General features: G+C 47.0%; 1 protein-coding gene across 4 annotated transcripts in view; it reads left to right on the top strand.

Annotated features, from left to right (window-relative positions):
• The window catches only part of LOC137415117 (nucleosome-remodeling factor subunit BPTF), a 239283-nt gene that overhangs the window by 181608 nt on the left and 30725 nt on the right, over positions 1-26950 (top strand). For 3 of the 4 annotated variants that reach the window (XM_078785831.1, XM_078785829.1, XM_078785828.1), the window contains 8 exons: positions 17533-17661; positions 17821-17971; positions 18170-18293; positions 18636-18876; positions 19230-19385; positions 22150-22280; positions 26225-26348; positions 26533-26837. In XM_078785831.1, the coding sequence (XP_078641957.1) occupies positions 17533-17661; positions 17821-17971; positions 18170-18293; positions 18636-18876; positions 19230-19385; positions 22150-22280; positions 26225-26348; positions 26533-26837 (1361 nt within the window). The remainder of the gene's footprint in view (positions 1-17532; positions 17662-17820; positions 17972-18169; positions 18294-18635; positions 18877-19229; positions 19386-22149; positions 22281-26224; positions 26349-26532; positions 26838-26950) is intronic. The other variant, XM_078785830.1, reaches the window with a different exon arrangement.

Raw genomic sequence — 26950 nt, 5'->3', positions numbered from 1 at the left:
GTCCGCGGTTAGTGGCAAAATTGGCCCTCTCACCCGGGTTGCCCGGACGACGAGAATCGGGGCGGAATCGCCCAATTGCTCCCTCTCCTCGTGTCTCGCACAAAATTTACAGTTTTCCCCCAGACAAGGACGCCGAGAGAGTGCGTCCGCATTACCATGGGCCTTCCCGGCCCTATGGGCCACATCAAAATCGTACTGCTGCAACTTTTCCAACCACCTTGCAATTTGGCCCTCCGGTTCCTTGAACCGAAGGAGCCATTGCAAGGAGGAATGGTCAGTTCTAACCAAAAATTTCCGCCCGTACAAGTACGGGTGGAAATGGTTCATGGCAGCCAGCATAGCCAATAACTCTTTGCGAGTGACGCAATAATTTCTCTCGGGCCTACTTAAGGCCCGACTATAATAACCAATCACTCTCTCCACGCCCTCCTGTGTCTGAGACAAAACTGCGCCCAATCCTTCCTGGCTCGCATCCGTGTCCAGGGTAAATGTCCCGTCACTAGTGGGGTAAGCTAGAAGGGGTGCGGATGTTAGACACCCCTTCAATTTTTGGAAGGCCTCGTGGCACTCCCGTGTCCAATTAAATCGCGTCCCCTTCTCCGTAAGCCGGTGGAGGGGACGGGCCAACTCCGCAAATTTCGCCACAAAGCGCCGGTAGTAGGAGCAGAGTCCCAAAAATCCCCGCACCTCTTTGATGGTACGTGGTGCGGGCCACTCCTCTACCGCTTTAATTTTGTCTGGGTCTGTTTTTACCCCCTCGCGGCCAATCACGTGACCTAGATAGGCCACCTCTCTTGCAAACAAAGTGCACTTACTCGGGTTCAGCTTCAACCCTGCCTGTCTGAGGCACCCGAACACCTGGTCCAAATTAGCTAGTGCCTGGGGGAACGTTTGGGCATGTACCAGGACGTCATCCAGGTACACCAGGCATGACTGCCATGGCATGCCGCCTAGTACATGCTCCATCAATCTCTCAAAGGTGGCGGGGGCGTTACACAAACCAAACGGCATCACAGTAAACTGATACAGTCCCTTACCTGTGGAAAATGCCGTTTTCTCCTTCCCTGCCCTATCCATCTCCACCTGCCAATACCCACTCTTGAGGTCCAAAGTTGTGAACCAATTTGAGCCCGCAACGGCATCGAGGGTGTCATCAATCCTTGGCAGGGGATATGAGTCCTTGAGTGTCACGTTGTTTAGCTGGCGATAGTCCACGCAGAACCGCGTGGTCCCATCCTTCTTTTTGACCAGCACAACAGGTGACATCCAAGGACTTCCCGAGGGCTCGATCACACCTGCGTCGAGCATTTTTGCAACCTGCTCGTCAGCTTCCGCCCTCTTGCTCCAAGGGAGCCGTCGGGCGGCCTGACGAATAGGCCGGGCCTCACCGGTGTGGATCTGATGTTTCACCAGGCCCGTACGTCCAATATCCTCGGTGGACAGGGAGAAGAGGTCCAAATGGGACCCAACCAGTTTGTGTAAGGCCTCCCTCTGGGTACCTCCCAACTCTACGCTACTACGATTTACCATCTCGCAAATGGGATCGGGCCAATTCCTACTTGTTATTGAAGGCTCCCCCCGGGGTCGGCTCGGCTGGATGTTCTCGCCCCTCACTGTCGCGACTTCCTCAACTGGGGTGCAGCCAGCTACCCTCGTGCCCCTTACTATAGTGCGTGGTTCTGTACTCACATTTACTACTCGGACGGCCACTACCGGTCCGTCCGTTTTTACAAGGGTGCGGCCCACGATTAAACCCGGTATGGACTGCGCTGCCACCGGTTCGACCAGGCCGCAGGACTCCTGCCATGTTGGGCGAGCTGCCCACCGGGCCGGCACTATCGCCTCGGCCCTGGGGGGGATGGTCACGGCCTCGGAAGCCTCCAGCTCCGCTCTCTCGGCCGTGCTCACTCCCCCTAACGGCAGCTCTTCTACTCCCACCTGCAGGATCCCCCGGCACAAGTCGATTTTACAACCGCTGGCAGTCAACAGGTCCAACCCTATTAAACATGGGTCGCACACCTCCGCCACCCAAACATCTATCTCCCTCCTTACCGACCCTAACTTGAGGGTCACAGAACCACGCCCTATGATCGGGGCCGTTACCCCGGTAGCAAGCTGCAAACTATAATTTTGCAGGCGCTGGATCTTATCCCAGCCACCTGCGCTCGAATCAAGGACCACAGGGCTGATGATCGTGGCGCTAGCTCCTGTGTCCACGACGGCGTCTACCCCCACGCCGGCAATTTTGCATCTAATTGTCAGGCTACCGGTTCCAATTTGGCCACAATAAATGACCCGTCGCGTCAATGAGGGCTCTCCTCCATCCTCTGCTGCCGAACACCGCCCTACGTGCCCGACACCTTCTAGTTTCCCGGGGTCTGGCGGGGGGGTGTCTGGGGTCGGCTAACCCGCTCCCCCCTGGGCGGAGTTGAGGACCTCAACTGCCGGGGATCATCCCGGCGCGCGTTTCGACAGTGCCGCGCCAGGTGACCCAGGCGGTTGCAGGTATAGCACCTCACCTGATAAGGTGCTTGCCTCCGGAATTCCAAATTCCCCCCCCTGTAGGTCCGAATTGGATTACCCGCTCGTGGTCCACCGCGGGCCACCTCCGGGGCCGCCTGCCATGGTCCAGGTCCTGCCAGGCGCTGGTCCACCAGCCTCCGGACCATGCCCGCCAGGTCAGGACCCACGTCGGGGGCGGGCCCCCTAAGGGGTCCGCCCTCCATCGGGGGTCCCATCTGGCGGACCGCCATTGCGAGACGCTCGCCCCCCCGGGCCAGGGGCCTCGCTGCTTCCCAACGGGCCGCAGCGTCAGCCGCCTGGCTCAGAGTCTGCGGGCGCCACATGGCGAGCTGTTGCCGGAGCTCAATATCCGGGAGGGCCTGGATAAAATGGTCCAGCGCCAGGCTTTCCCGGGAATCCGCTGCCATGCTAGCATGTGCGATCCCCACTGCGCGGCGAATGTCGTGGGCAAGTTCCCCGATGGCTTCCTGGGGCTTGCGCTTTCGCAGCGCGAGCTGAGCTTTAACAAGCTCGCTCTGCTGTTCTATTCCAAATCGATTAATTAGGGCGTCGCGGAGGGCTGGCAGGGTGAGAGCACCCGCTGGTAATGCCGTCAGCACCTCCGCCGCCGCGCCGCGCAATGCGGCCACCAGGTGTACTCCACCTTCGTCCTCACCCCAACCGTTACCCTTACACACACAGTCGAACTGCGCCAGGTACGCGCGTAGATCACTCTTGCCGTCATACGGCGCGAGTGGGACCTTGTGGGACCACCTCGTATGCGAGTCGTTGCCCGCCGGCCGGACCCCGTGCGTCGCCCCTTGCGGGGTCAGCGCGGGGCCGAACCGGCCGGGCCCCCACAGTACACTACCCCCAAGGGGCTCTCGTGCCTCCCCGGTCCCTCCAACAACTACCCCTGTTGGTGTCGATGCATGGGTCACACCTCCGCAACCCGCTACCCATTCCATACCACCACAACCTTGCTCACCCACACCTCGCACCTCTCGTTCCATACCCTCCGGACCAGCCATACACCTCACTCTTGGCCTCTCACGAACATCCGGGTCTATCTCGACCCCCAAGCTTATTAAATCACCTGGCGCATCATACGCACGACCATATTGGTCACCACTTACACCGGGTCCTCTTTCTCTTCGCTTCTCCTCCATCACCTGCGAATCCCTCATCCGGTTAATGAGCACATCATCACGATCCGAACACAGACTTTGGACCAATTCTTTTACTTCCTCCTTTATCTCTTTCTTATCCTCTCTCCGTCGCTTCTTAATTTCGCTCACCCCTTCTTCCACTTCCTCTAATTTTTGCTTCATCTCCTTCATCTCTTCGTGCGCCCCTTTAAGTTCTTCCTCTAACTCCACTTTATTTTTTTCTATGTGCTCCCGCACCTCCCGCTCTTTAACCTCCATTACCTCTACCACCTTGTCCATTTTCCTCGTCAGGTCCTCATGTACCGTCTGGCACTCTTTTTTAATTACCCCTACGTCCTTTTTCATCTCCTTCTGTGTCGATTTTAAACCCTCTATTACCGCTGTGTTCTTCTTTACCTGGTCCCCCAACTCCTTTTGTCCCACTGTCAGTTGTTCTACTCCCAGCGTCAACTCCTCTATACCACCTTGCAATTTTACAGTCCCCTTTCTCACCTCTTTCTCCATGCGCTCCTTACAGTGCCTCACCTCCTCGCGCACTCCTCCGACCTCCTCACTCACTCCTCTTCGGATCTCCTCTCCCATCACTTGCATCTCCTGCCCAGATGCCACCCTCATCTGCTCCATTTCCTCCCTGTGAGCATCCAGTTTGGTTTCTACCCCCATTCTGACCCCCTCTATCTGCTGCTCCATTTGTTTAACTTCCCTTTCCGCTTGGTCCCTCATGTCCCTCAATTTGCCTTCCATACTGTTTTCTAACCCCTCTAACCCTTTTTGCATCCCTTCCATTTGATTCTCTTGAGCGGCCATTCTGTTTTCTACCCCCGTTAACCCATTTTTCACTTCTTTTATCCCGTTGTCTAACCCCTCAAAATTATTGTCTAACTTCCCAATTTTCTTGTCTAACTCCTCAAAATTATTGTCTAACTTCCCAATTTTCTTGTCTAACTCCTCAAAATTATTGTCTAACTTCCCAATTTTCTTGTCTAACTCCTCAAAATTATTGTCTAACTTCTCACCGGTACCCCTCGCTTCGTCCCTCATTACCCCCATTTGGTTTCCCATTACCCCCATTTGGTTTCCCATTACCCCCATTTGGCCCTCCAATCGCTCACCCTGAGCATCCATCCGGTTCCCCAATTGGTTACTCTGCAGTTTGAGGGACGCCTGCATTTGCGCCATAAATTGCTCCATGAGGACCTGCATCTGGGCCATCCCTCCCACTTGTGCAGCGGGTGCGGCCGCCGTAGCTATGTGCGAGGCGCCATTTCGCGCGTCTGCTACCCCCGCTGTTTCGCTCTCCTCACGTGTCTCAATTTGGTCCTGGACCGACCCTGCTTCACTCTCCCCTACCGGACCCCAGCCGTCTTGATCCGCCATAGCGCGACTTGCAAAATTCGAGTTTCGTAAAACAAAACAAATTTCGGCCGCTCCAAATTTTGACCAAATTTTTTTTTTTTTTCCTCTATTCGTTTTTTTTTTTTCAAAATTTGGTCGGGCCTCGAATCTCACTCCCGACACCAATTGTTACAGATACGACTTTGATGGTATGGTGGGCCGAGCGGGATGGCCGCCGTATCCGTACAAGTTACCCGATTGTACTCGAACGTCGACGAAGCCGCGCTATGCTGGCTCAATAGGAAAGAGAAGACACCCGGCTGGGTTATAATGACACAATACGACACCAGGGGTTCAGTTCTCAAGTATATTCGTACGGAAAAAGGTTAGATTACAACTACAAGAGGGACAGCATAGGAAGACAGGCACTTAGACACACTCTTATATTAACCCTAGACAGACCACAGATAAACGGGACAACGCTGACTCACACGGGATTTGATGGCAAGGAAAGCGGCAGTCGATGGCTCAGGTGCACCTGGCTCAGGGACAGAATCACGTACGGTGGTGTCCAGCAGATGCGGGGAGGTCGCTCAGCGCTCGTGGGTCGCGACTTTGGTGGAGATGCCGGGGAGGTCGCTCAGCGCTCGGGAGGGTGGCGTCTTGTCCTTCCAAGCTCGGGGCGCATCTGACGTCACGTCCGGCGCGGGGCCGCGTATATCCGGCGGGGAGTGACACGCCCTCGGCTCGTTAGCGCCGCCCCAGATGGCATCGGCCCATGGCTTCTCATTGGGTGCGGGGGTTACCGGCTCCGCCCTTGACGAGGGGCCGACAGGGAGCCCCTTCGTGGTAACCCCGTGGAGCGCGTGGTCAATGGCGGCTAACCGAGCCGGAAGGAGGACGCCCACTCCCCATGCCGTCACCGCGCCGCCCCCCTCTTTTGTTGTTGTTGTTGTAGTTGGCGCTTCTTCATGGGGAAGAGATGCGGAGAGGTATGGGGAGGTCCTAAACTTCCTAACAGGTGCCATATAATCACATTCTGGTGCAACGAAGAGTCATAATTAATGGAAACAAGTCCTTAACTGACATAGATTAAGAATAACTAGCAAGATGTCCTATAATTGTCTACGTGTGGTGCGGGGGACCTGGGCACGACATTTAATGGGGGGATGAAGGGGAAGATCGGCTCTAATGGGTGTTGTTTACAGACAATGGGACTAGGGAATGGGGTAAGGGAGAGTTGGGGAGTATCGGAGAAAATAGGGGAATATTTACAAGCGGATATGGAGGCCAAATTCCATATTCGCAACAATATATATATATATATATATATATATATATATATATATATATATATATATATATATATATATATATATATATATATATATACTCACATACACACACATACACAGGGTGTTTCAATAAAAGTGGACAATTTGAGCAGCCTGATATTCTGTCGTTTCTAATGGTCTACCCTTCTCTCTTGCAGGTTTTGGTGGTGCTGGTATGCCATTTCTAACAAGTAGACAGTGGGACCCTACATCAACTATGGTGTTTACAGTCGAACAAAAAGTGAAAAACCTGACTTTGTGGTTTGAGACAAAATCCTACGTGCAGGTGCATCGATGATAGTGTCAGTATTACAATGTTCACACCCATAATGGACCTTCCAATGGGAGCATTCATTGGTTTGTGGAGCACTTCCAAGCACATGGAAATGTGAAAAATCTAAATAGAGGCAGAAGTGGCTGGCTGCCCACCAAGTGTTACCAAGGACCAAGGGAACAGTGATCTTGTGAGAGATTCTGCTTTCAAAAGTCATAAGAAATTCCGCCGTCGGCATTCCCGAGAACTAGCGATCTCAGCCTCATCTGTGTGGTGCATTCTCACTTCTGAACTCAAGCTCTACCCCTACATCATATCTGTAAGGCATAAACTAACACTGAATGACATGACAAGACAAGTAACAATGTGTGATTGGTTCAGTTAACTGAATGGAAAGGTACCGAAATTGGATCAACTCGTTGTGGTTCAGTGATGAAGCACACTTCCACGTGAATGGGGCTTTCTACAATCACACCAACATCTTCTGAAGTGCTGAGCCTCCCTCCTGAGGAGTTGTCTGAGATGTCTCTCAAGGGCCCCAAATCCACTTGCTTCTGTGCATTGAATGCCAAATGAGGTATGCTGGGACCACATTGGTTTGAGGATGCCAAAACGGAGGACGCTAACAGGACGTAAGACGATGACAGTCACCGGCGAGCAGTACCGTGAGGTTTTGCGCCGATTCCATGCTGATCTCGCTCAACTACTGCATCCAGACCAACCCAGACTTTCATGGTTCATGCAGGACGGTTCCCCACCGCCCACTGCAGGTGAATCAATCGACTTGCTCCACCAGCTGTTTGGAAGTGACGTCATCAGCCTGGGCACAGCAAGTGAGTGGGTGCCCCAAAGTCCAGATTTGAATCCCTTGGATTCTTTCTATTGGGATGCTGCCAAAGGTCAGGTTTACACCAACAAACCTCAAACCCTGGCTGTCCTCAAACCCAGGAGGTGGAGAACTACCATCAGGCTACCACTCCCTCCACGTGCAGAAGAGTTGTGGAGAATTTCAGTCTTTGATTGAGGCAAAGCAAAGATTGAGGCAAAGGATTTGAGGCATTTGAGGCAAAAATTTGAGGATTGAATTTGAAAATTTTGAAATTGATTGAAATTGAAAATTTGAGGGATTTGAGGCACCTCATTGAGGCAAAGCACGCATTGAAAATGTAAATTACAATCAGTATAATGAGTAATTTGAAAATGGCATGGTTTATGCTTTCCATCAATGTATCACCGAACTTGCTACCTTTTCTAATTTTTCTTCAATAAAACGTTCGAATAGTCCACTTTTTTTTGAAACACCCTGTATGTGTGTGTGTGTATGTATGTATGCATGGGTGGAGATCCCGGGGAGGAACGGCGGGGGGGTGGGGGGGGGGGGGATAAACAAACCTTTATTATGAGAAGATGTAGAACACGAGTTAATAAATATGACAGTTTAAAAATAAAAAATATGTTTTCGTCATGTTTCGCATATATAAGAAGAAGAAGAAGAAGAAGAAGAAGAAGAAGAAAAATATAAGAGAAAAGAAAGGAAAGGCTGAGTACAAAGCGGACATGAACGCCCAAACAATTATTTTTCTCCCTATGTAGATTTTTCCCAAAAAGCCACAAAGTTGCCACAATAAAAACTACCACAAAGGAAAATAAATAGGCGACATACACGGTGGGAAACCATTGATTGTTTATTGTTTTCCTTTGGAAATTTCCGTTCCAAGCAATTCTTTCCAGAGAGCATCCCCAAGCTCTACACTTCCGTTGTGCTGCCCACTCTCTGAACTTTATATCTCGGCAATCCCTCTATGAGAAATTTGGCTTTGGGGCGACATATCTGGGATTACGAGTGGCAATGGATGTCACAGGACCTTTGCACAAGTTCAACAAAACTTTGCAGGCAGAAAAGAAAACGGTATCCGGGATGCTCGCCAATGCAAAAACGGTCAGGAATGCACTGATGAGAATGCGAACTGAAGAGCAATTTTCTTCAATTGTTGCTGAGGTGAACCACAACATTGAAGTTCATGAGCTGGACCCCTTAAAGTTGCCGCGTTTCAGAAGGCCCCCGAAGAAATACACAGGTGCCTCCAAGTTACCATGCTAATAGTCCGGAGGAGCACTACAGATGAGCGTTCTTTGCAATTGTAGACACTGCCCTTCAGCAGCGAGATGAGCTACTGAACACAGCATCAACTACTGGTTTGGCTGTACATCAGTGTTTGGAAACAACGCTGTTAACTTCTGAAGTGGACAAAAATCGCATCAGTATGTATCCTGAACTCAACTGTGAAGCACTTCCAGTCCAGTTGAAAATGTTCCATCAGAATTTCCACCCCCAAACTGTTTTCGATGCTCGGGGAGCACTTACTGCCATGTCACCTGACACGAGGCATCTTTTCTACCGGGTAGAGAAACTTCACCGGCTACTCCTTGTTTGCCCTGTTTCTTCCTGCCAAGCAGAGCACTCATTCAGTTCTCTCCGTCGGCTGAAAACCTCGCTCCGAAACACCAAGGGACAACTGCGGTTAAATTCAGCAGCAATATGCCATGTCCATAAAGACTGGCTAGATCAAGTAGATGTAAAGGGGATAACACAATAATTCATCAACAGGACAGAAACCCACCTCAATGCATTTGGGGGTTTCAACATGGAGTAAACACTATACAAGCAATGTAAAGTGAACATTAGACTTACATTGTATTTCATGTACATTTTTGTGTAATCTTGGCCGTCACCGTGGTAATAAAAACATCGGTATGTATATCCCTTGCCTCCTTTGGTCCTTTTGTTCTTTTGTTCTACATACACCCTTTTTGTCCCCCGTCGCTCAGCGGAGCGAAAGGGGGACTATGGCTTTCCCCTCCGTCCGTGCGTCCGTCCGTGCGGTCGTGCGTGCATGCGGCGTGCGTGCGTAAGCGAAGGACCGCATTCGAATTTGGTGTGTGGGTGCAACCCACGTCAAAATCCAAGATGGCCGCCGCCATGTATGTCTAATGCCATGTATGTCTGATGCCATGTATGTCTGAACCTTGTAACCTGCATATCTTGAAAAATAAGCGAAGTACCAACTTCTAATCTGGTGTGTGGGTGTATCTAGGCATAAGCAAGAACGCTATTGAAAATTGTGTTGCCACGTCAAAATCCAAGATGGCCGCCGCCATGTATTGGCCGAACCTTGTGAGATGAATATCTTGAAAAATAAGCCAAGTACCAACTTCTAATTTGGTGTGTGGGTGTATCTCGGCATAAGGAAGAACGCTATTGTAAATTGGGTCGCCAAGTCAAAATCCAAGATGGCCGCCACCATATATATGCCTGAACCTTGTGAGCGAAATATCTTGAAAAATAAGCGAAGTACCAACTTCTAATTTGGTGTGTGGGTGTATCTAGGCACAAGCAAGAACGCTGTTTAAAATTGGGTCGCCACGTCAAAATCCAAGATGGCCGCCGCCATGTATGTCTGATGCCATGTATGTCTGAACCTTGTAACCTGCATATCTTGAAAAATAAGCAAAGTGCCAACTTCTAATCCAGTGTGTGGGTGTATCTCGGCATAAGGACGAACGCTATTGAAAATTGGGTCGCCACGTCAAAATCCAAGATGGCCACCACCATATATATGTCTGAAACTTGTGAGCTAAATATCGCGAACAATAAGCAAAGTACCAACGTCTAATCTGGTGTGTGGGTGTATCTATTGGGTCGCCACATCAAAATCCAAGATAGCCGCCGCGATGTATGTCCGAACCTTTTGAGATGAATATCTTGAAAAATAAGCGAAAGTACCAACTTCTAATTTGGTGTGTGGGTGTATCTCGCCATAAGGAAGAACGCTATTGAAAATTGGGTCGCCACGTCAAAATTCAAGATGGCCGCCACCATATATATGTCTGAACCTTGTGAGCGAAATATCTTGAAAAATAAGCGAAGTACCAACTTCTAATCTGGTGTGTGGGTGTATCTAGGCATAAGGAAGAACGCTATTGAAAATTGGGTCGCCATGTCAAAATCCAAGATGGCCGCCGCCATGTATGTCCGAACCTTGTGAGATGAATATCTTGAAAAATAAGCGAAGTACCAACTTCTAATTTGGTGAGTGGGTGTATTTCGCCATAAGGAAGAACGCTATTGAAAATTGGGTCGCCACGTCAAAATCCAAGATGGCCGCCACCATATATATGTCTGAACCTTGAGCGAAATATCTCGAAAAATAAGCGAAGTACCAACTTCTAATTTGGTGTGTGGGTGTATCTAGGCACACGGAAGAACGCTGTTTAAAATTGGGTCGCTACGTCAAAATCCAAGATGGCCGCTGCCATGTATGTCTGAATATTGTGAGATGAATATCTTGAAAGATAAGCGAAGTACCAACTTCTAATTTGGTGTGTGGGTGTATCTCGGCATAAGGAAGACCGCTATTGTAAAGTGGGTCGCCACGTCAAAATCAAGGACGGCCGCCACCATATATATGTCTGAACCTTGTGAGCGAAATATCTTGAAAAATAAGCGAAGTACCTTCTGGTGTGTGGGTGTATCTGGGCATAAGGAAGAACGCTATTGAAAATTGGGTCGCCACGTCAAAATCCAAGATGGCCGCCTCCATGTATATCTGACCCTTGTGAGCGAAATATCATATCATAGCATGTTTTCTGCGTGTTCCACTTTGTCAACTCACATCACTTCCCCGACGGGGGACCTAGGCGTAACGCTTGTTGTTCTTGCTTTTCACAGCATCAGCTCTAAAATATTGAGACAACTCACATAATCGATCGCTTATGGGCGATCACATAATCCTCGATATCGATAAGCATGATGATCGTCATGATGGTGGTTTATCGATCATGTATCTGACAACCATGCTTCGAGAATTTCCCGACTTGCATGGCCAGGTGCCGAGGCTTTAACGACCGTGTTTTCCCAGGCGAAATTATTTTGCTGTTTACGACAATGTGCCATTGTCGCTATCAGTTTGTCTCCATGCGCTACTGCTGCTGGTGCTGCATCAACTGTGTCACAAGTCACATGGACCTCTGACCCACATAATTAGGGTCACTATCTCTGTGTGTCTATCTATTTATCTGTGTGTATGTCTATCTATCTATCTGTGTTTAGTTGTCTAGCTATCCATGTGTCTGTGTATCTATATATGTGCCTGTCTATCTATCTGCTATCTCTATATCTGTGTGTCTGTGCCTGTCTATTTTTATCTATCTGTCTGTGTCTATCTATCTATCAAACTGTCTCTGTCTATCGTATATATCTATGTGTATCAGTCTTTCCATTGATGTGTGTCTGTCTGTCTGTATGTTGTAAGAATGCCCTTATGTAATAGCTGTGTAATGCAATTTTGTATTGTTGGTCTGTCTGTCTATATACTATCTATCTGATGTAAGAATATGTGATCGATGTACTAATGCGCTTTTGCTTTTAAGAGGAGGAAAGGGGGATGGGGGGAGGAGGGTGAGATGGGCATGGGGTTAGGGTTTGGGAGGGGTGGTGAGAGCAAAGTAAGATTGGACAGAGTTGGTAGGGAGAGGTTAAAAATTTGGGGGAGAGAGGGAGGTGGGAATTGGGCAGTGCAACTGTCAGTGACAGTGTGTCTCCACGTGCTACTGCTTGCTGGTGCTGTGTCAACCGTGTCACGAATCGCTTTGACGTCTTGCCCACATAATAAGCGTAACAGTCCCGACGGGATTTCATAGGCCACATTTATTTTGTCAAATCTACTCGTTCTGTTTTTAGGTCTGGACAGCTGCGCCCAAAGTGTTGCCTGAGGTTTGTGTGCGACCTGGATTCCAAATGGTTGCAACAACGAGATATCAATGATTCTAAAAGCCTTGGATTCCACAGCATGAAGCCGAGCTAGGTGTTAGGCAGGAACACCACCCCATAGGGAAGAGCAGTACTCCATAAAGCTGCGGATGAATGCTTTGTATGTGGTGAGAAGCTCTTTGGTGCCAAGAAAGGACTTCACATGACAGAGGATGCCCAGTTGGCAACTGGCATTGGAGGCCAGCTTGGAAATGTGGTTTTCCCAGGAAAGATCATGGCAGATAGTGAGACCCAACAGCTTGAGTGCCAGAACGTCTTTGAGAGGAGTGTTGAGAAAGTAGATGGGAGGGTTGTCCAGTCGATCTTTTCGGAGAGACATAGTGAGAGTGTGAGATTTGTCAGGATTGAAAGACAAGTTCCACATGTTTGACCAGCTTATAATTTTATCCAGGTCTGCAGAGAGCGAAGAGGCTGCTGCCTGCTGAATTGAGGGATGACAGATGGAGCTGCAGAGAGTGGAGTCATCAGCAAAGAGATAGAGAGGATTTTCCAGAGAGTCGGACGGATCATTAATGAAGACCAGAAAAAGCACAGGGCCCAGAACACTACCTTGAGGAATTCCAGCCTGGACAGGAAGAGGAAATGAGAGAATACCATTTAGAGCCACATGTTGATTGCGACAGGAGAGGAAGTCCACGAGCCATGCGTGATTTCCATGGATACCATAAGAGGAGAGTTTGGTGAGCAGGGCGGGGTGCCAGACCGTATCAAAAGCACAAGATATGTCATGGGAGACGACTCTGACTTCCTGACCAGGAGTCTCCTGTTGAGGACCTCCATATAATTTTAAGACAGCAGAAGCAGCATGTCCAGAATAGAGTGGCCTTGTCTGAATCAAAATTGATGATCAGAGATAAAGCCATTGGAGAAGAGGAAGGATTTTCATATCAGAAGCAGTGATGGATTCCATGACCTTGCTGATTATTGTGAGCAGGCTGATTGGTCTATAGTTGCAAGGATCTGTTTTTGCACCTTTTTTGTGTAAAGCGGTAATGTTTGCTGATTTCCAAGCTGATGACAGATGACTTTGAGCAAAAGAGAGGGTGAAGAGAACAGAGAGAGGGTGTGATGAGCAGAATTTTAGGACTTGTGGGCTTATGGCGTCTGGTCCAGTTGGAGAATCGGAGTCGAGGTTTCACAGAAACTTCTCCATCTTGTCAGGAGAGAAGGACACAGGGTCCAAGAGCAGCTGGGTTCAACTGGGTAAGGTGGGTACAGAGAGAGATGGGTTTGGGACACAAGATTTTGAAGCAAACACAGAGTTGAGACATTCAGCCTTATCATGGGCAGTGTCAGCTGTGTAGCTGTTTGAAGTAAGGCAGGGGATGTAGGGGGAACAAACACCAGAAACATATTTGCACAGACGCCACCAGGATTTGGAGGAGGGAGACAGGTTTGAGAGTTCAGTCTTGCGAGTAGAGAGATATTGTTTCCTGGCTCTCCTGAGGGTAGACACACACTTGTTCCGAGCTTTGTGAAAGGAACTGAGATTGCCTTCAGTTGGATTTGCCTTCCATGAGGCAAAGGCAAGTTGTTTCAGGGCAACTGCCTCACCACAAGATTCAGTGTACCATGGACAGGAGGAAGGGTACGACAACTGAAGACGAGATGGCATAAATCTGTGCATGAGAGAGAGCAATTTACTTTGGAAGAATTTCCAGGATTGGTTGATGTCAGAGACAGTGGAGATGGGAGACCAGTCCAGATGATTGATGGCTGCTTGAAGACCGTGCCAGTTGGCCTGAGTGAAATGCCAGACTTGTCAACGCTGAGGAGGCTCTCTGAGAATGGCCAGAGAGATGTCCACATTAACAAGCAAATGATTAGATGAATTGATTGGAGCAGTAGAAGAGGAGCAGACATTTGCAGGGAAGTTCGTCATAACCAAGTCTTGAAGAGAAGATGTTCCGTTGACTGAGATCCGGGTCGGGAAATTGACAGATTGTGTCAGTCCCAATGATTTGCAGCAGCTTTTGCTGAGGTGCCATGGCTGATGCGGGAGGTACCCACACCCAGCCAGCTGGCATGATGACAATTTAAGTCACCGCATATGAGGAAGAGAGATTTGGGATGAGTGGATAGAAGTTGGTAGATGTTGTCGAACAGCGAGATGTAAATGGTGTCATCACTGTTTGGTGGATGGTACAGCACACATAACAACAAAAGGTGGGAGCGGAGGGGAAGTCGTAGCCAGAGGTACACCTGGGGTTTGGGAGGTTTAAGAGCAGCACATAGAGAATGAGGAATATAGTTTTATGCACAGTGTAAATCCACCACCAGGACGAGGTTTACGCCTATCATACCGATGGAGGAAGTAACCAGGGAGAAATGCTAAGGAGTCAAAGACATATTGAAGGAGGAACGTTTCTGTTAAGCCGATTAAATCTTGTTTGTGAGAAGCAACCTGTATGGAGAGATCAGTCAGGTTTGAATGAAGACCCCGGATGTTTGAGGTCCATACCATAAAGGAAGAAGGAGTTGGAGCATCAGGTTCAACAGAGGGGAGGGTAAGATGAGGGAGGAGAGGGGGAGTTTGGGAGAGCAGTTGACAGTGTGTCGGAGATTGCAGAAGAACAAGGAGAGAGGGCAGGATGAGGAGAAGGAGGACAAAAGGCTCGGTGGTGATTAAATGAGGCACAGTGAGAAGTAATATGAGGGGGGCAGAAGGAAGTTGAGTTGGAGGAATGAGTTGGAAGAGAGAGGAAGGGGGAAGGTGCAGCTTTGTGGTTGAGTTAAGAGGCAACTTGGAGGAAGAGGGGAGATTTGAAAGGGAGGGGTTAAGGGGGAGTTTTACTGGGGAGGGGTGAGGAGGGAAGTTTTGAAGGGGAGGGGTGAGGTAGTTTTGAAGGAGAGGGGTGAGTGGTAGTTTTGAAGGGGAGGGGTGAGGGGTAGTTTTGAAGGGGAGGGGTGATGGGGGAGTTTTGAAGGGCAGAGGTGAGAGGGGAGATTTCAAGGGGAGGGTGGATGGGAGTTTTGAAAGTTTTGAACGATTAATGAAATTCAAACATTTATTACAAATTGGGCTTCTTGGGATTTTCAAGTCAGAGATACGTTTGAAAACTTTAGAGAAGGGTGGAATAAAGGTGTGTTTAGAGATTGGAGAAAGGAAGAACTGTAAGAGATTGAATTTTTTGAATCCTAGTTATTGAAAGAAAGTACTGTTGGCATGTCGGTTGAATCGTGTCTATTAATTATGTATGTCAATTAATTACGTACTATTGGAATGTACCTTTCGATCCTTTAGACTGCTGAGACTTTTCAGACCTTTGAAGACCCTTTAAGTCGTTCAAGACCCCTAAAGACCTAAAAGACCCCAAGACCGTTAAAGACAGCAAAGACTCAGAAGACCCCAAATACCCTTAAATAACCCGAAGACATTAAAATACCCAAAATACCCCCAAAGACCCAATGAAGACCCAAAAGACCTCAAAGACCCAAAACACCCCGATGACCCAAAATACCCAAAAGACCTCGAGGACCCAAAATACCCCAAAGACCCACAGAGGACCCAGAGGACCCTAAAGTCCCAGAGGACCGAAAGGACACAAAAACTGTGAAGACCATTAAAGACCACAAAGACGCTTTAGACCCATTAGACCAGCTTGGGCCCTTGACCATTTAGAGCTTTAGACCACTTGTACCTTTTTAGATTACAAATAAACAATACCTCAATATTCCAAATAAATTTGTACAAAATAAATGTTTGCATTATGATTGGTGTAAAACATGACAACACAGCAACTCAAGTTGAGTCGGGTCATCATCCTCAGATTAAACAAGCCCGTGCCTATGCAGCGACGTGTGGTGAGGCGAGCGTAGCAAACCAATCCACGCTTGTAAATATAATGTTGCAATTCAGTTTAAGAACTAGTTGCCTTCAAAAAGTTCATACAATGGGTTACAATGGTCTGAGAAAGGCAAAGGTTTCATTTTTTTCTTTAGATAGTTATATATAATTGGTAAGAATTTTTTTCTTAATCCATATATATACAGTACTTATATATTTAAATATCAGAAGACATTGATATTTGTTGTTTTCTTTTTTCCGTATCAATGTCTGTTTTCATGGAACCAAGAATGTTTTTCCATGAAGCATGTCATTGGGTTAGTATCAATGGCAAAAATATGTTCTACTCTACTTCTGTCAATTGTATATTTGACAACTTATTTATTTATCTGACAACTTATTTGTTTATTTTAAGCTTTTTGGAGGAAAATTAACAACAGCAGCACGCAAGCTGTGAAACATTATTTTGGTCTGATCATGTTCGTTGTTTGCTTTGTTATTCCCATCGTAGCCTAGTTTTTTATTTTTTTTATTTTACTCTTTACTAATCCACAATGATCAGGCAATGGTTTAGTTTTGAAAAATCAGGGTTTTTGCAGAGTTGCACATGTGATTAATACGCATATCGACAATTTTCTAATGAATCATCTCTCAAAATATTGGTGAATTAATAATACGTAATAATTTGGTCCTTTTTCAAATCCTTCTTCTGCTAGCCTGCCGGACAGCATGACTTGAGAATGGGGAATAGCAAACAAAACAACCATTTGCTTCTGATCGAATAACCCTGCCTAATATTGATAATGCTATGCCATCAAACCTTTTTATGTTGTTGAGGGGGATCTTGGGTAACTGTCTTTTCATAGAGAGAAGTTTAGTGCCATCCCAAGTTGTCCTGAGGACCATAAGAGTCAACCACGAAGATCTGCACCTCCGTATAGAACGGATAATGTGGGCCAGGTACATTACCTCCTTCCTAAAAGTCAAATAGCAGGCCAGCTGGGTTTTACCTCATAATCTGATGGCAACTTGATTCTCCTCTGACTCTTTTGGTTTCCAGTTTAAAAGGTCTGTGATTTCATTTCATTTATTATTTTGCAGGTGCATCATAACGTACATTGCGCCCCTGCATGATTGCTAAAAAGTGAACTGAATCAGTGTCGAGTATCTCTCCTGGGCTGCAGCCCAGGAACAAGCCAAGTGATGATTTTAGTCATACTGTTTTTGTTACCTGATTGTTTGCATCGAAAAGAGGGGTGGGGAATAAAGTATCAAACTATGAATGTTCATCCCTCACACAGAGACGACAGACACCGAAATTACCACAACGGAGATTATAAAACGCCGTGACGTTGGGTACTATGGACTTCGATCCGAGTACTGCATCCGCAAGATTGTTTGTCCCATTGATGTTCCAGAGACTAACAAAGGTACTTGTCTTGGTTTTCGAACGTCTTCCCTTCTCATAAGTTAATCAAAGCATTTTGTTTCTGGAAATGGTTTGAGAATTGCATATCATTTTCACGATTCAAGAACCACCAAGTTTGGTGATGTTTAATATCCACTCCGATTTCGCCTCATTACCCCAGAGCCACCAACACCCCAGCGTAAAGGACTACGCTCAAGCGCTCTGCGCCCAAAAAAGGTAGAGGGACCTCGTCAAACGGAGCCAGTCGTTTTGGAAACTTGGGTTCCTGAAGAAGAACTGGAGCCATGGGAGATTCGAGCATTTGCTGAAAGGTACTTGCACTCTTCCATCCTTTCACTGTGGATCTTTTGAAAATCCTTCAGCTACACATTGAAAAACGGTAACATATAGGAATAATGAATGTCAGAATACGACCAAAGAAGTGGTTGTGATTGTTAACTTGCCATTGGCCATAGTATTTCCCTTTAAAAAATGAAGTTTTATACATCCATTGGTATTGCTGTCGCCAGGGTTGAGAAGGAAAAGGTGGCTGCAGCCCAGGAACAGGCCAAGGCAAATGAGCAGCGCAAGGCAGAGGAGTTTAAAGCGCAGCTCGAGGTGCAACTTAAGAGCCAGAGGCTTGCAGCGCAGCAGGTTTCAAGTGCACACCACACACAGCATGCGCGATGATGAGGTGGTGTGGTAGTTTTACCAGCTGACCGACGTTCATTTACTATGAGGTTACAAAACAGTATGGCGATTTTGACGTGAAATGCAACCTTAAACATACTCGGTTTTGGATAGCATGTAGTTGAATAAACTAATCCATTGCAAAATTTTCATTTTGCTCATTATTGTTTATCATTTGCCTTGCAATAACAATTTTAAGCTTGTCAATATGATATGTGGTGCAAGGTTGTGATGAGTTAATGGCACACTAAATTTACTCCTTCACCTTAATTCACAATCGCATCTCCTTTCTCTGGTGTCCCACAGAAGCGTCTGCAACAAGCGGATGGACAGAAAGTAGTAGTTACAGGTTCTGGTGTCTTGGCGAGTGGCACGCAGACTGTGGTTGTGGGCACAACTGTGGGACAGTCCTTGGTGGCCGGGACCAAACTGGTAATCAGTAAAGTCAGCGCTTCCCCCAGCGCTAATCCCATCTCATTCCAGGCAGGCCGAAACTTCCAGCAAAGTTTCGCTACTTGGATCGGAAAGGCCACTGTCGCACAAACAGGTTGGTTACGTCGAGTAGAAGTTGATCTTGCCTGTGTTATTCTGCCCCAATTGTTCACCTGCTTAATAACAGCTTTGTCGTCTTTCTCCTTGTTGCCTGTCTTTCCCCTATGTTGCAAGGCTTGGCAATGTCTTTTCTCTTCACCTAACCTATCGTTGCCTCGTACTTCTTGCCCAAATCGCCCATCGTGTCCTCCCAGCCCACCCTACTTTCTTTCACATCTCGTATGATGTCCTCTTTTTAAGCATGTTATGTCCTGTAAAAATCATTCCTATTCATGCAATCCAAATTCAAAATGTTTGATGAAACAACTTGTTTGTTTTCTTCTTTCATCTATATATTTGTCTCTGTAGTTACCAGCTCCGCTGCAGTTGCCGTAAGTGCAGCCAATGCAACACTTCAACTTGCGGGTTCCCCAATCACTGTTGGGAAGCAGCTCATGACGACCAAACTACCACTGCCTACAAACAGCAAAATCGTCACTCTCAACGTGCCAAGCTCCCAGACAGGTGTAGTATGCATGCGTAGGCTCTGAATTTGATTGCCTGCTTTACCAGACTCGGCATAATGTTGGAAGTATCCACTCTAAGTCCGCTAGGTCAGCGGTTTGATTCTGACCCTGACCGTGTCGTACCAAAGACGTTAAACATGGTACGTACTCCTACATTGTTTGAGGCTCTTCAATTAAAGGATAGAGTATGGCATCCACAGAGAGGAGGAAACTCCTGCGTAATTGCCCTGCTAAGAGCAGAGAGAAAAGCAACATCATCAAAGAATTTGGGTTGTTTAGGTTGTAGTCGCAGGTGGATAAATTACAGATCAAAGGAAGTTGTGTTGACACTGTATAGGGATTTAGTGAGGCCTCAACTGGAATATTGTCTTCAGTTTTGCATGGAATAGTCTCCCTGGAAAGATATTGGTAGCAGAAAGGGTACATACATTCAATTTGAATTAGATAGGTACCTAGCAGTGTTGGGGATGGCAGGGTACATGGATATTGGCAGGAATAATCAGTAGCTGAGGTATGGATGGATAATTGTATACCTGTGTCATGATTGTGATGTATATGTGAGAGTCTCGTCAAAAGCTGAATATGCTGGATCTGTGTTTGTTCATTCCTCACCTTACAAAGCTGTTGGATCGAATTGATATGGTGTAGATGTAGTGCAGGCCTAATGGCCCGAATAGCCTCCACCTGCATCCAAGATAGCATCCCTGGTACCCAGAGATAAAATACAATGTTTTTCCCCGTTTTTGATGGTTGAGAAGTGTACTTCATTGTGAAACAGGCCAATTCATCCGAATTTGGGGTGACGTAAAATAGGCCAGAAATAAATCCCAAATATATTGTGAGAAACATGGCTTGTCATAAATGGCTTCTGGTGCATTGTGCGTAATTCGCTTGGTGAGTAGAACATGCTCTGCTCAACGCTGATTATGGGTGGGTGGAAGTGGGGGGGATGTGGGGGGGGGGGGGGGACATCCTGGCTACTGAAGGAATCCTCAGGTGTTCTATATGACAGGCACCCATCAATGTGAGGCACACCAGAGATGACTCTTGCGGGAAAGTCTTTGGTTTAAACTGACCTTTCTCCCTCAACATGGAGAAAGTGTTAAAGGATTTAACCCATTGAGACTTTTGGAAATAGAACTGTTGTGTAATGAAACATTTCTTTTTATTTTGCCTTGACTTTATTGATTTTTTTTTTTCTGTTTTGTAGCCGTAATGTGCCAAGATCCACCACAGTTTGACCAGTATGCACCACTATTCGGCCAGTATGTACCACGATTTAGCCAGTATGCACCACGACTTGGCCAGTATGCACCACGATTTGGGCAGTATGTACCACGATTTGACCAGGATGCACCATAGCACATTTTGACCAAGTGGAGGTGAGTAGTAGATCTGGATTTAGGTAGTTTCACTAGGAGGAGTTTGCTGGTGGACTGCGTGTGGCCAGAAGATACTTGGGGGGGGGGGGGGGGGGCCGCGGGGGCAAAGCACGGAGAAGGCAGACGATGCAAGACCATAAATGAGGGGGAAGAAGATAGAGACCAACGACCTGTCGGCGATGACGAAGTTATTGGCCCATAGACTCAACTTCATCGCAAGATATTCTAATTATCTTGAAAGCCTTTGTTTCCATGGCGTCAAGTTGAGCAATATGTGAGGCAGGAGACCTAGCTCAGAGGGGAGAGCAGCGCTCCATTAAGCCACGGATGAAAGCCTTGTAGGTGAATAGAAGCTCAGGTGTGCCAAGGAAGGACTTTACATGACAGAGGATGCCCAGTCAGCATCTGGATTTTGGAGGCTAACGTTTAAATGTGGCTTGCCCAAGAGAGATCATGACTGAGAGTGAGACCCAAGAGTTTGAGTGACTGAGCCTCCTCGAGACGGTTGTTGAGAAAGTACGAGTAGATGGGAGGGTTTGCGGTACGTTACTTTCGGAGTGAGATCGTGAGTTTGTGGAATTTCTCAGGATTGCTAAGACATGTTCCAGTTGTTTGGCCAGTTTTTGATTTTTGACAAGGTCTAATCAAAAATCAAATATAAATGGTTGATTAAAAGCATGACTGGCAGCCAATGGCTGAATTACACATGCATACGTGTTTATAATTTACGATCAATGATTGCTTACAAGATAAAAATATAAATCCAGAAAAAAAGTTCCAAGAGTGAAATAACATTGAGAGTGAAGTGACTCTCTGTCAGAAGGATGAGAGATGTCACAGCAAAGATATAAAGATGATTTTCCAGAGAGTCAGTGAGATAACTGATGAAGTTTAGGAATAGGAGATTTTACGAAAGATTTAAAAACTGGAATCGATGAGGTTGTGCAAATATTTGAAGGCAGCAAGTTACACGCACATTTGAAGAATGCTTGAATGCTAAAAGATTTCATCCTCGGGCAATGAACTACCATCAGATTCACAGCTGTTTGATCATAGCTTTTTTGCAGGGCTTGTCAGGTGTGATAAGGTCAGAAATGTAGACAAGGACGAATTTATGTTTGGTGGGAACCTTCACATGCCGGGATGCACCTGAGCAAACCTGGATTCGCTTTAGCATGCGGGATTAAGACCATATCCCTAGGCATGTGGGGATGTTCCTTTGTGAGCCAGGATATACCATCGCAACCTCTATCCACAGAACGTGAATGCTAAGATGTACCATAATATCACATTATTGTTTACCTTCCATTCACGTTTACTCTCCTCTTTCCACTTACTCTTGTTATTGTTTCACTTGCTTATGCCTGGATGTCTGTGCAGGTGTTGTACAACAGAAAGTGCTGAGCATCTTACCAGCTGCTGGATCACCTGGTCAGCCGACCATTGCGACATATCAGCCGCGCACTGCCACCATAACCATAAGGCAGGGGACGCCGGGTGCTGTGCAACAGGTAAACAAAGCACTCGTACTTGCACTCCACACCTCATTACTACGAGTGCTCTCTCGGTATTAATAGTTGTTAACCTGATTGATGTATTGTGCTTTGGCTGATCGCAATGTTTGATCTGACAGTGATTACGATTCGCGATGTTTGTATACTGCCGTTCCAAAATTTACACTTTGAATTACTTTTGTTTCATTCATTCTCATTCTCATTTGTAAGTTGTACACCCTTAATTTCCTTCCTATTCAATGATTTGACATAATTCCCTCCCTGTTACCGACTTTGGTGTGTGTGTGTGTGTGTGTGTGTGTGTGTGTGTGTGTGTGTGTGTGTGTGTGTGTGTGTGTGTGTGTGTGTGTGAGAGGAGAGGAGGAGAGAGGAGAGAGGAGAGAGAGAGAGAGAGAAAAAAAAGAAAAAAAGAGAATGAATGAATACAAATATATACAGTGCGTTTCAAAAAAAAAGGTAATCCGAATTCAAGGGGTTAATATGCAAAGGTTATTTATTTTGAATATTTACATGTGGTTTACTAATTAAGAGGAGATCCTCAGCTTTCCATTGATACCTTCCATGTATCATTGCTGTCACACGTGACCGAGTACATGTTCATTGAAAATGACAAGTTCAAATTGCATTTTTACAAGTTTGGCTAATCGATGCAAGTCAGGATAATTGGTGCAAAATGAACGTCAGATGTGAACTTTTCTCAGGAATGATTGGCCTTTATGCACCCACACCTTCAATATGTCCACCTCCCCTTTCAACACAAAGCTCACAGCGGCGGAGCATGCCCTGAACTGCTTGTCTCACCATAGCCGGGTCATTGCGCAAAGCATCCACTTCATGTCGAATACGGCCCTGCAATTCGTCGAGATCACGGGGAGGAGTTACGAACACCTTGTTCTTTAAATGTCCCCAAAGGAAATAATCACATGGTGTGAGGTCAGGTGATCTTGGCGGCCATTGCACTGCATGGTTGAGGGCGATGACTCGGTCTCCAAAGAGTTCCCTCAGTCGATCTCAGACAGCGATAAGACGATGTGCTGGGGCGCCATCTTGGGCCCACCAGAGTTATCTGAAGACACCAGGAACCTGTCGCTCAAAGTTCTCCTCCAGCTGCGGTAAAACTTCATCATTGATCATCTGCAGATACCTGTTACCATTGACATTCCTTTGAAAGAAAAATGGTCCGATCGCCTGACCACTTCCACAAAGTCCCAACCAAACAGTCCACTTTTGTCGATTCATGTTGGTGTCAAAATTAAATTCCGGGGGTTGTCCTGTCGGTGCATGTTCAAGAACATTAGGGGTATTGACCTTGCCGTCCATGGCGAAAGCAGCTTCGTCGCCGATAACGAGATACCGCAGGAAATTAACATCTGCTTCGCAATGTGCTATCAACCATCCGGCAAGCACCAGCCTCCTGGTAAAATCCCCTGGCGTAAGTTGATGCCGGATGTGAATCCGATATGGATGTTGGTGGAGGTCCAGTCTTGTGATTCGGTTGAATGTTGCCGAAGGCAATCCCGTCCCATTTCGTCTCGCGCTGGTATCCCTAGGATGTTCCAAAACTTGCTGCCTTACTACTGCAATGTTCATTTCTGAGCGCCCATTGCGCCTCCTACCAGAATTCCCCTTGTGGTTGAGGCTAGTGCCATGCTCTTGGTATTTTCTCACATTCGCCCAGATGGTTTTGGCTGTTGGAGGCTCCCGTTCTGCGAAACGTTCCCTGAATGCATCACGAGTTCGCTGCAAACTTCCAGTTTGGTGAAAGGTTGTAACCACGAAGATCCGCTGTTCAGTCGTAAGTTGAACCATCTTTTCAATGACTCAGACTGTCTCTGAACCCATACACTGTAGGCCCATCTTAAATACCCATCTTAAACAAAGGATGACGCAACCGACGATTACCAGACCAGCTTAACAATTTTACATAATCAACTTGGCAGTCGACAAGTAATGCGTCCATTTAAAACTGTCTTGCTCCGATTAGCCAAACTTGTAAAAATGCGATTTGAACTTGTCATTTTCAATGAACATGTACTCGGTCATGTGTGACAGCAATGATGCATGAAAGGCATCAATGAAAAGCTGAGGATCTCCTCATAATTGGTAAATCACATGTAAATTGTCAAAATAAATAACCTTTGCATATTAACCCCTTGAATTCGGATTACCTTTTTTTTGATACGCACTGTATATGAAGTTTCGGGAACTGAGTCGCGTGCTGACGAGGAGCAGAGTGTCGTTGAAGCTGAAGCGAAAGGTGTATGCTGCATGTGTGAGAAGTGTTATGATTTATGGGAGTGAGACATTGGGGAATGAACGTAGAGCAGCATCGAAGGCTGGAAAGGGTGGAAATGCGAATGGTTCGGTGGATGTGTGGAGTATCGTTGAGAGAGAGCAAGACAAATGATGAATTGCGAAAGATGATGGGAATAGAGCCTGTGATGGATGCTGTGAAGAGGAACAGGTTGAGATGGTTTGGTCATGTGTTGAGAAAGGATGAAAGTGACTGGTCGAGAAGAGTGATGGAAATTAATGTAGCAGAAACTAGAGGACGGGGAAGACCGAGGAAGACTGGGCTAAAGGTGGAGGAAGAAGAAATGCGGGCAAGGGGGTTAACAAGGGGAGATGTAGAAAATAGGGCAAAATGGAGAATATTGTCATGGGGCCCGCAAGGCTCACCCCCGCTCTGGCAGGGAAAATGGCCTTTTTTTCTTTTTTCTTTTTTTTTGTTTCGTATGCAAGATCAAGGCTCGTGAAAGAGCTCACATTAATCACACAGAAAGACAAGCCGTCACACAATATATAATAAGGGGAGCGGTAGACAAGATGGGGAGAGAGGGGGAAGGACACAAACACAACATTTGAGAGCAGGGACATCGAGAGATCTGTGGGAGGGAGAGGGCCTTGGGGAGGGGCATGGGAAGGGGGGGGGGGGTGGGAGAGGTATACAACACATGGACACTGCAAGGACTTCCAAGAAAGGAGTTGGAATTTTAAAAAAAGTAGATCTGGGGTGAATTAGCGCGGGTAGAAAAGATTAAGGTTTTAGATGGGGGAATATAAGAGATGGTGGTGAACAGCTGTTTTAAAGACCTGGAGGGAGGAGTGGGATTGAAGGGAGTGTGGGAGTTTGTTCCAGAGGCAGGAGAAAAGAGGAATGAAAGATTGAACAGAGAGCCTAGATTTCGGCAGTTTAACCATAAGAGGGTTGCTGGCAGATCTTCGTGCGACCTGTAGGAATATTTGGGGGACAGAGCACAGAAATGCCTTAAACAGAGCAGCCTTAAAATGCCTGTTGTTGTTGTTGTTGTTGTTGTTGTTGTTGTTGATCTAGGTGGGAAAAGTCTGTGCCGAGCCCGAGAATCAAGCCCAGGTCATCTGGTGAACTGTGCCAATGCTCTGCCATCTGAGCTATCAGGGTATCTGGGCTTGTAATTTTCCCACAAATATCAATTGAATTATTTAATCCTGTTCATCAATCAAATTGCTTCACTACACCCCCAGTGGTGTCTTTAATAGAGGACATGGACTTGTCTCCCCATTGGAGGAAGACCCTCTCGTGTTCATGCCGTTGGTGCTCCTATGGTTGGCAGAGAGTGCCCCGGAAGCATTGACGGACAGAGAGTGGCAATCATATGTGTGGGAAAATTGCATGCTCAGTCAGGGTCGCCCAGATAGCTCAGATGGCAGAGCACTGGTATGGTTCACCAGAGGACCTGGGTTCGATTCCTCGTCTGGGCATGTAATTTTCCCACATATATCAATTTAATTATTTAATCCTGTTCATTAATCTAAATGTTTATTATAATTGATTAAAATACCAGTTTTTGACACAAATCTGCAGTGCCAAAGTATCGAGATGGGTTTCGCAACATCACCTACCCCTATGCCGGAAACTGACTGTAAATTTTTGATAATATGCCTTTGGTTGTATCCATCAGGTATTAACAACTGGGGGAACAGCAACACTACGTCCTGGTGTGACTCTCATCCGTGCACCTGTACAGCAGCAATCTACCTCGCTTGGCAAAACGATTATCCGCACACCACTCATTGTGCAGCAAGGTATATGAATATATCTACTCTTCCTTTCTTTTTGTTCGTGTGCCATTTGCCCTTGGGGTGGTGGGTGTAGGTTGGTTTGTGCAGTATTTTCTCCATCTGCAAGCCCATCGGGTTCATTAGTATCATAAGTCTTCTTATTCACCAACTCAAACAACCATGGCCAAGTATGTGGTTGTTTCCTCAGGCCAGACACAGCAAGTTGTTACGCAGATCATTCGGGGACAGCCCGTTTCCACAGCCGTGACCGGGGGTGCGGGTTCAGGCCTCAGCAAGGTGCTGAGTGCAGCAGTTTCGGCAGCTTCTGCACAGGGAACTACTGGTCCGGCACATGTTACTGCAACTCCGCAAACCAGCCGAATCGTAGGAACAGTGGTGCCACCACCAGCTACTGCTCAGCAGCAGCCACAAGCATCACTCCCTGGGAGCAAGCCTCAGCAGAGCCAAGTGCGACTTACAGCATCGCAGATCTCTCAGCTAACACAGGGACAGGTTTGCCTTAAAACATATTAAACCATGATGCAATGCATCAACATACTGTTGAATCATTTATTGAATATTGCTGTGTGTATGGATCAATGGGCATGCAGTCAAAGGTAATCCTC

Source organism: Myxine glutinosa, chromosome 10, assembly GCF_964187855.1.
Source record: "Myxine glutinosa chromosome 10, kmMyxGlut1.1, whole genome shotgun sequence".
NCBI classification, from domain to species: Eukaryota; Metazoa; Chordata; class Myxini; order Myxiniformes; family Myxinidae; genus Myxine; species Myxine glutinosa.
Note: the sequence above shows the minus strand (reverse complement) of the source record. Positions and strands in the feature narration are given on the sequence as shown.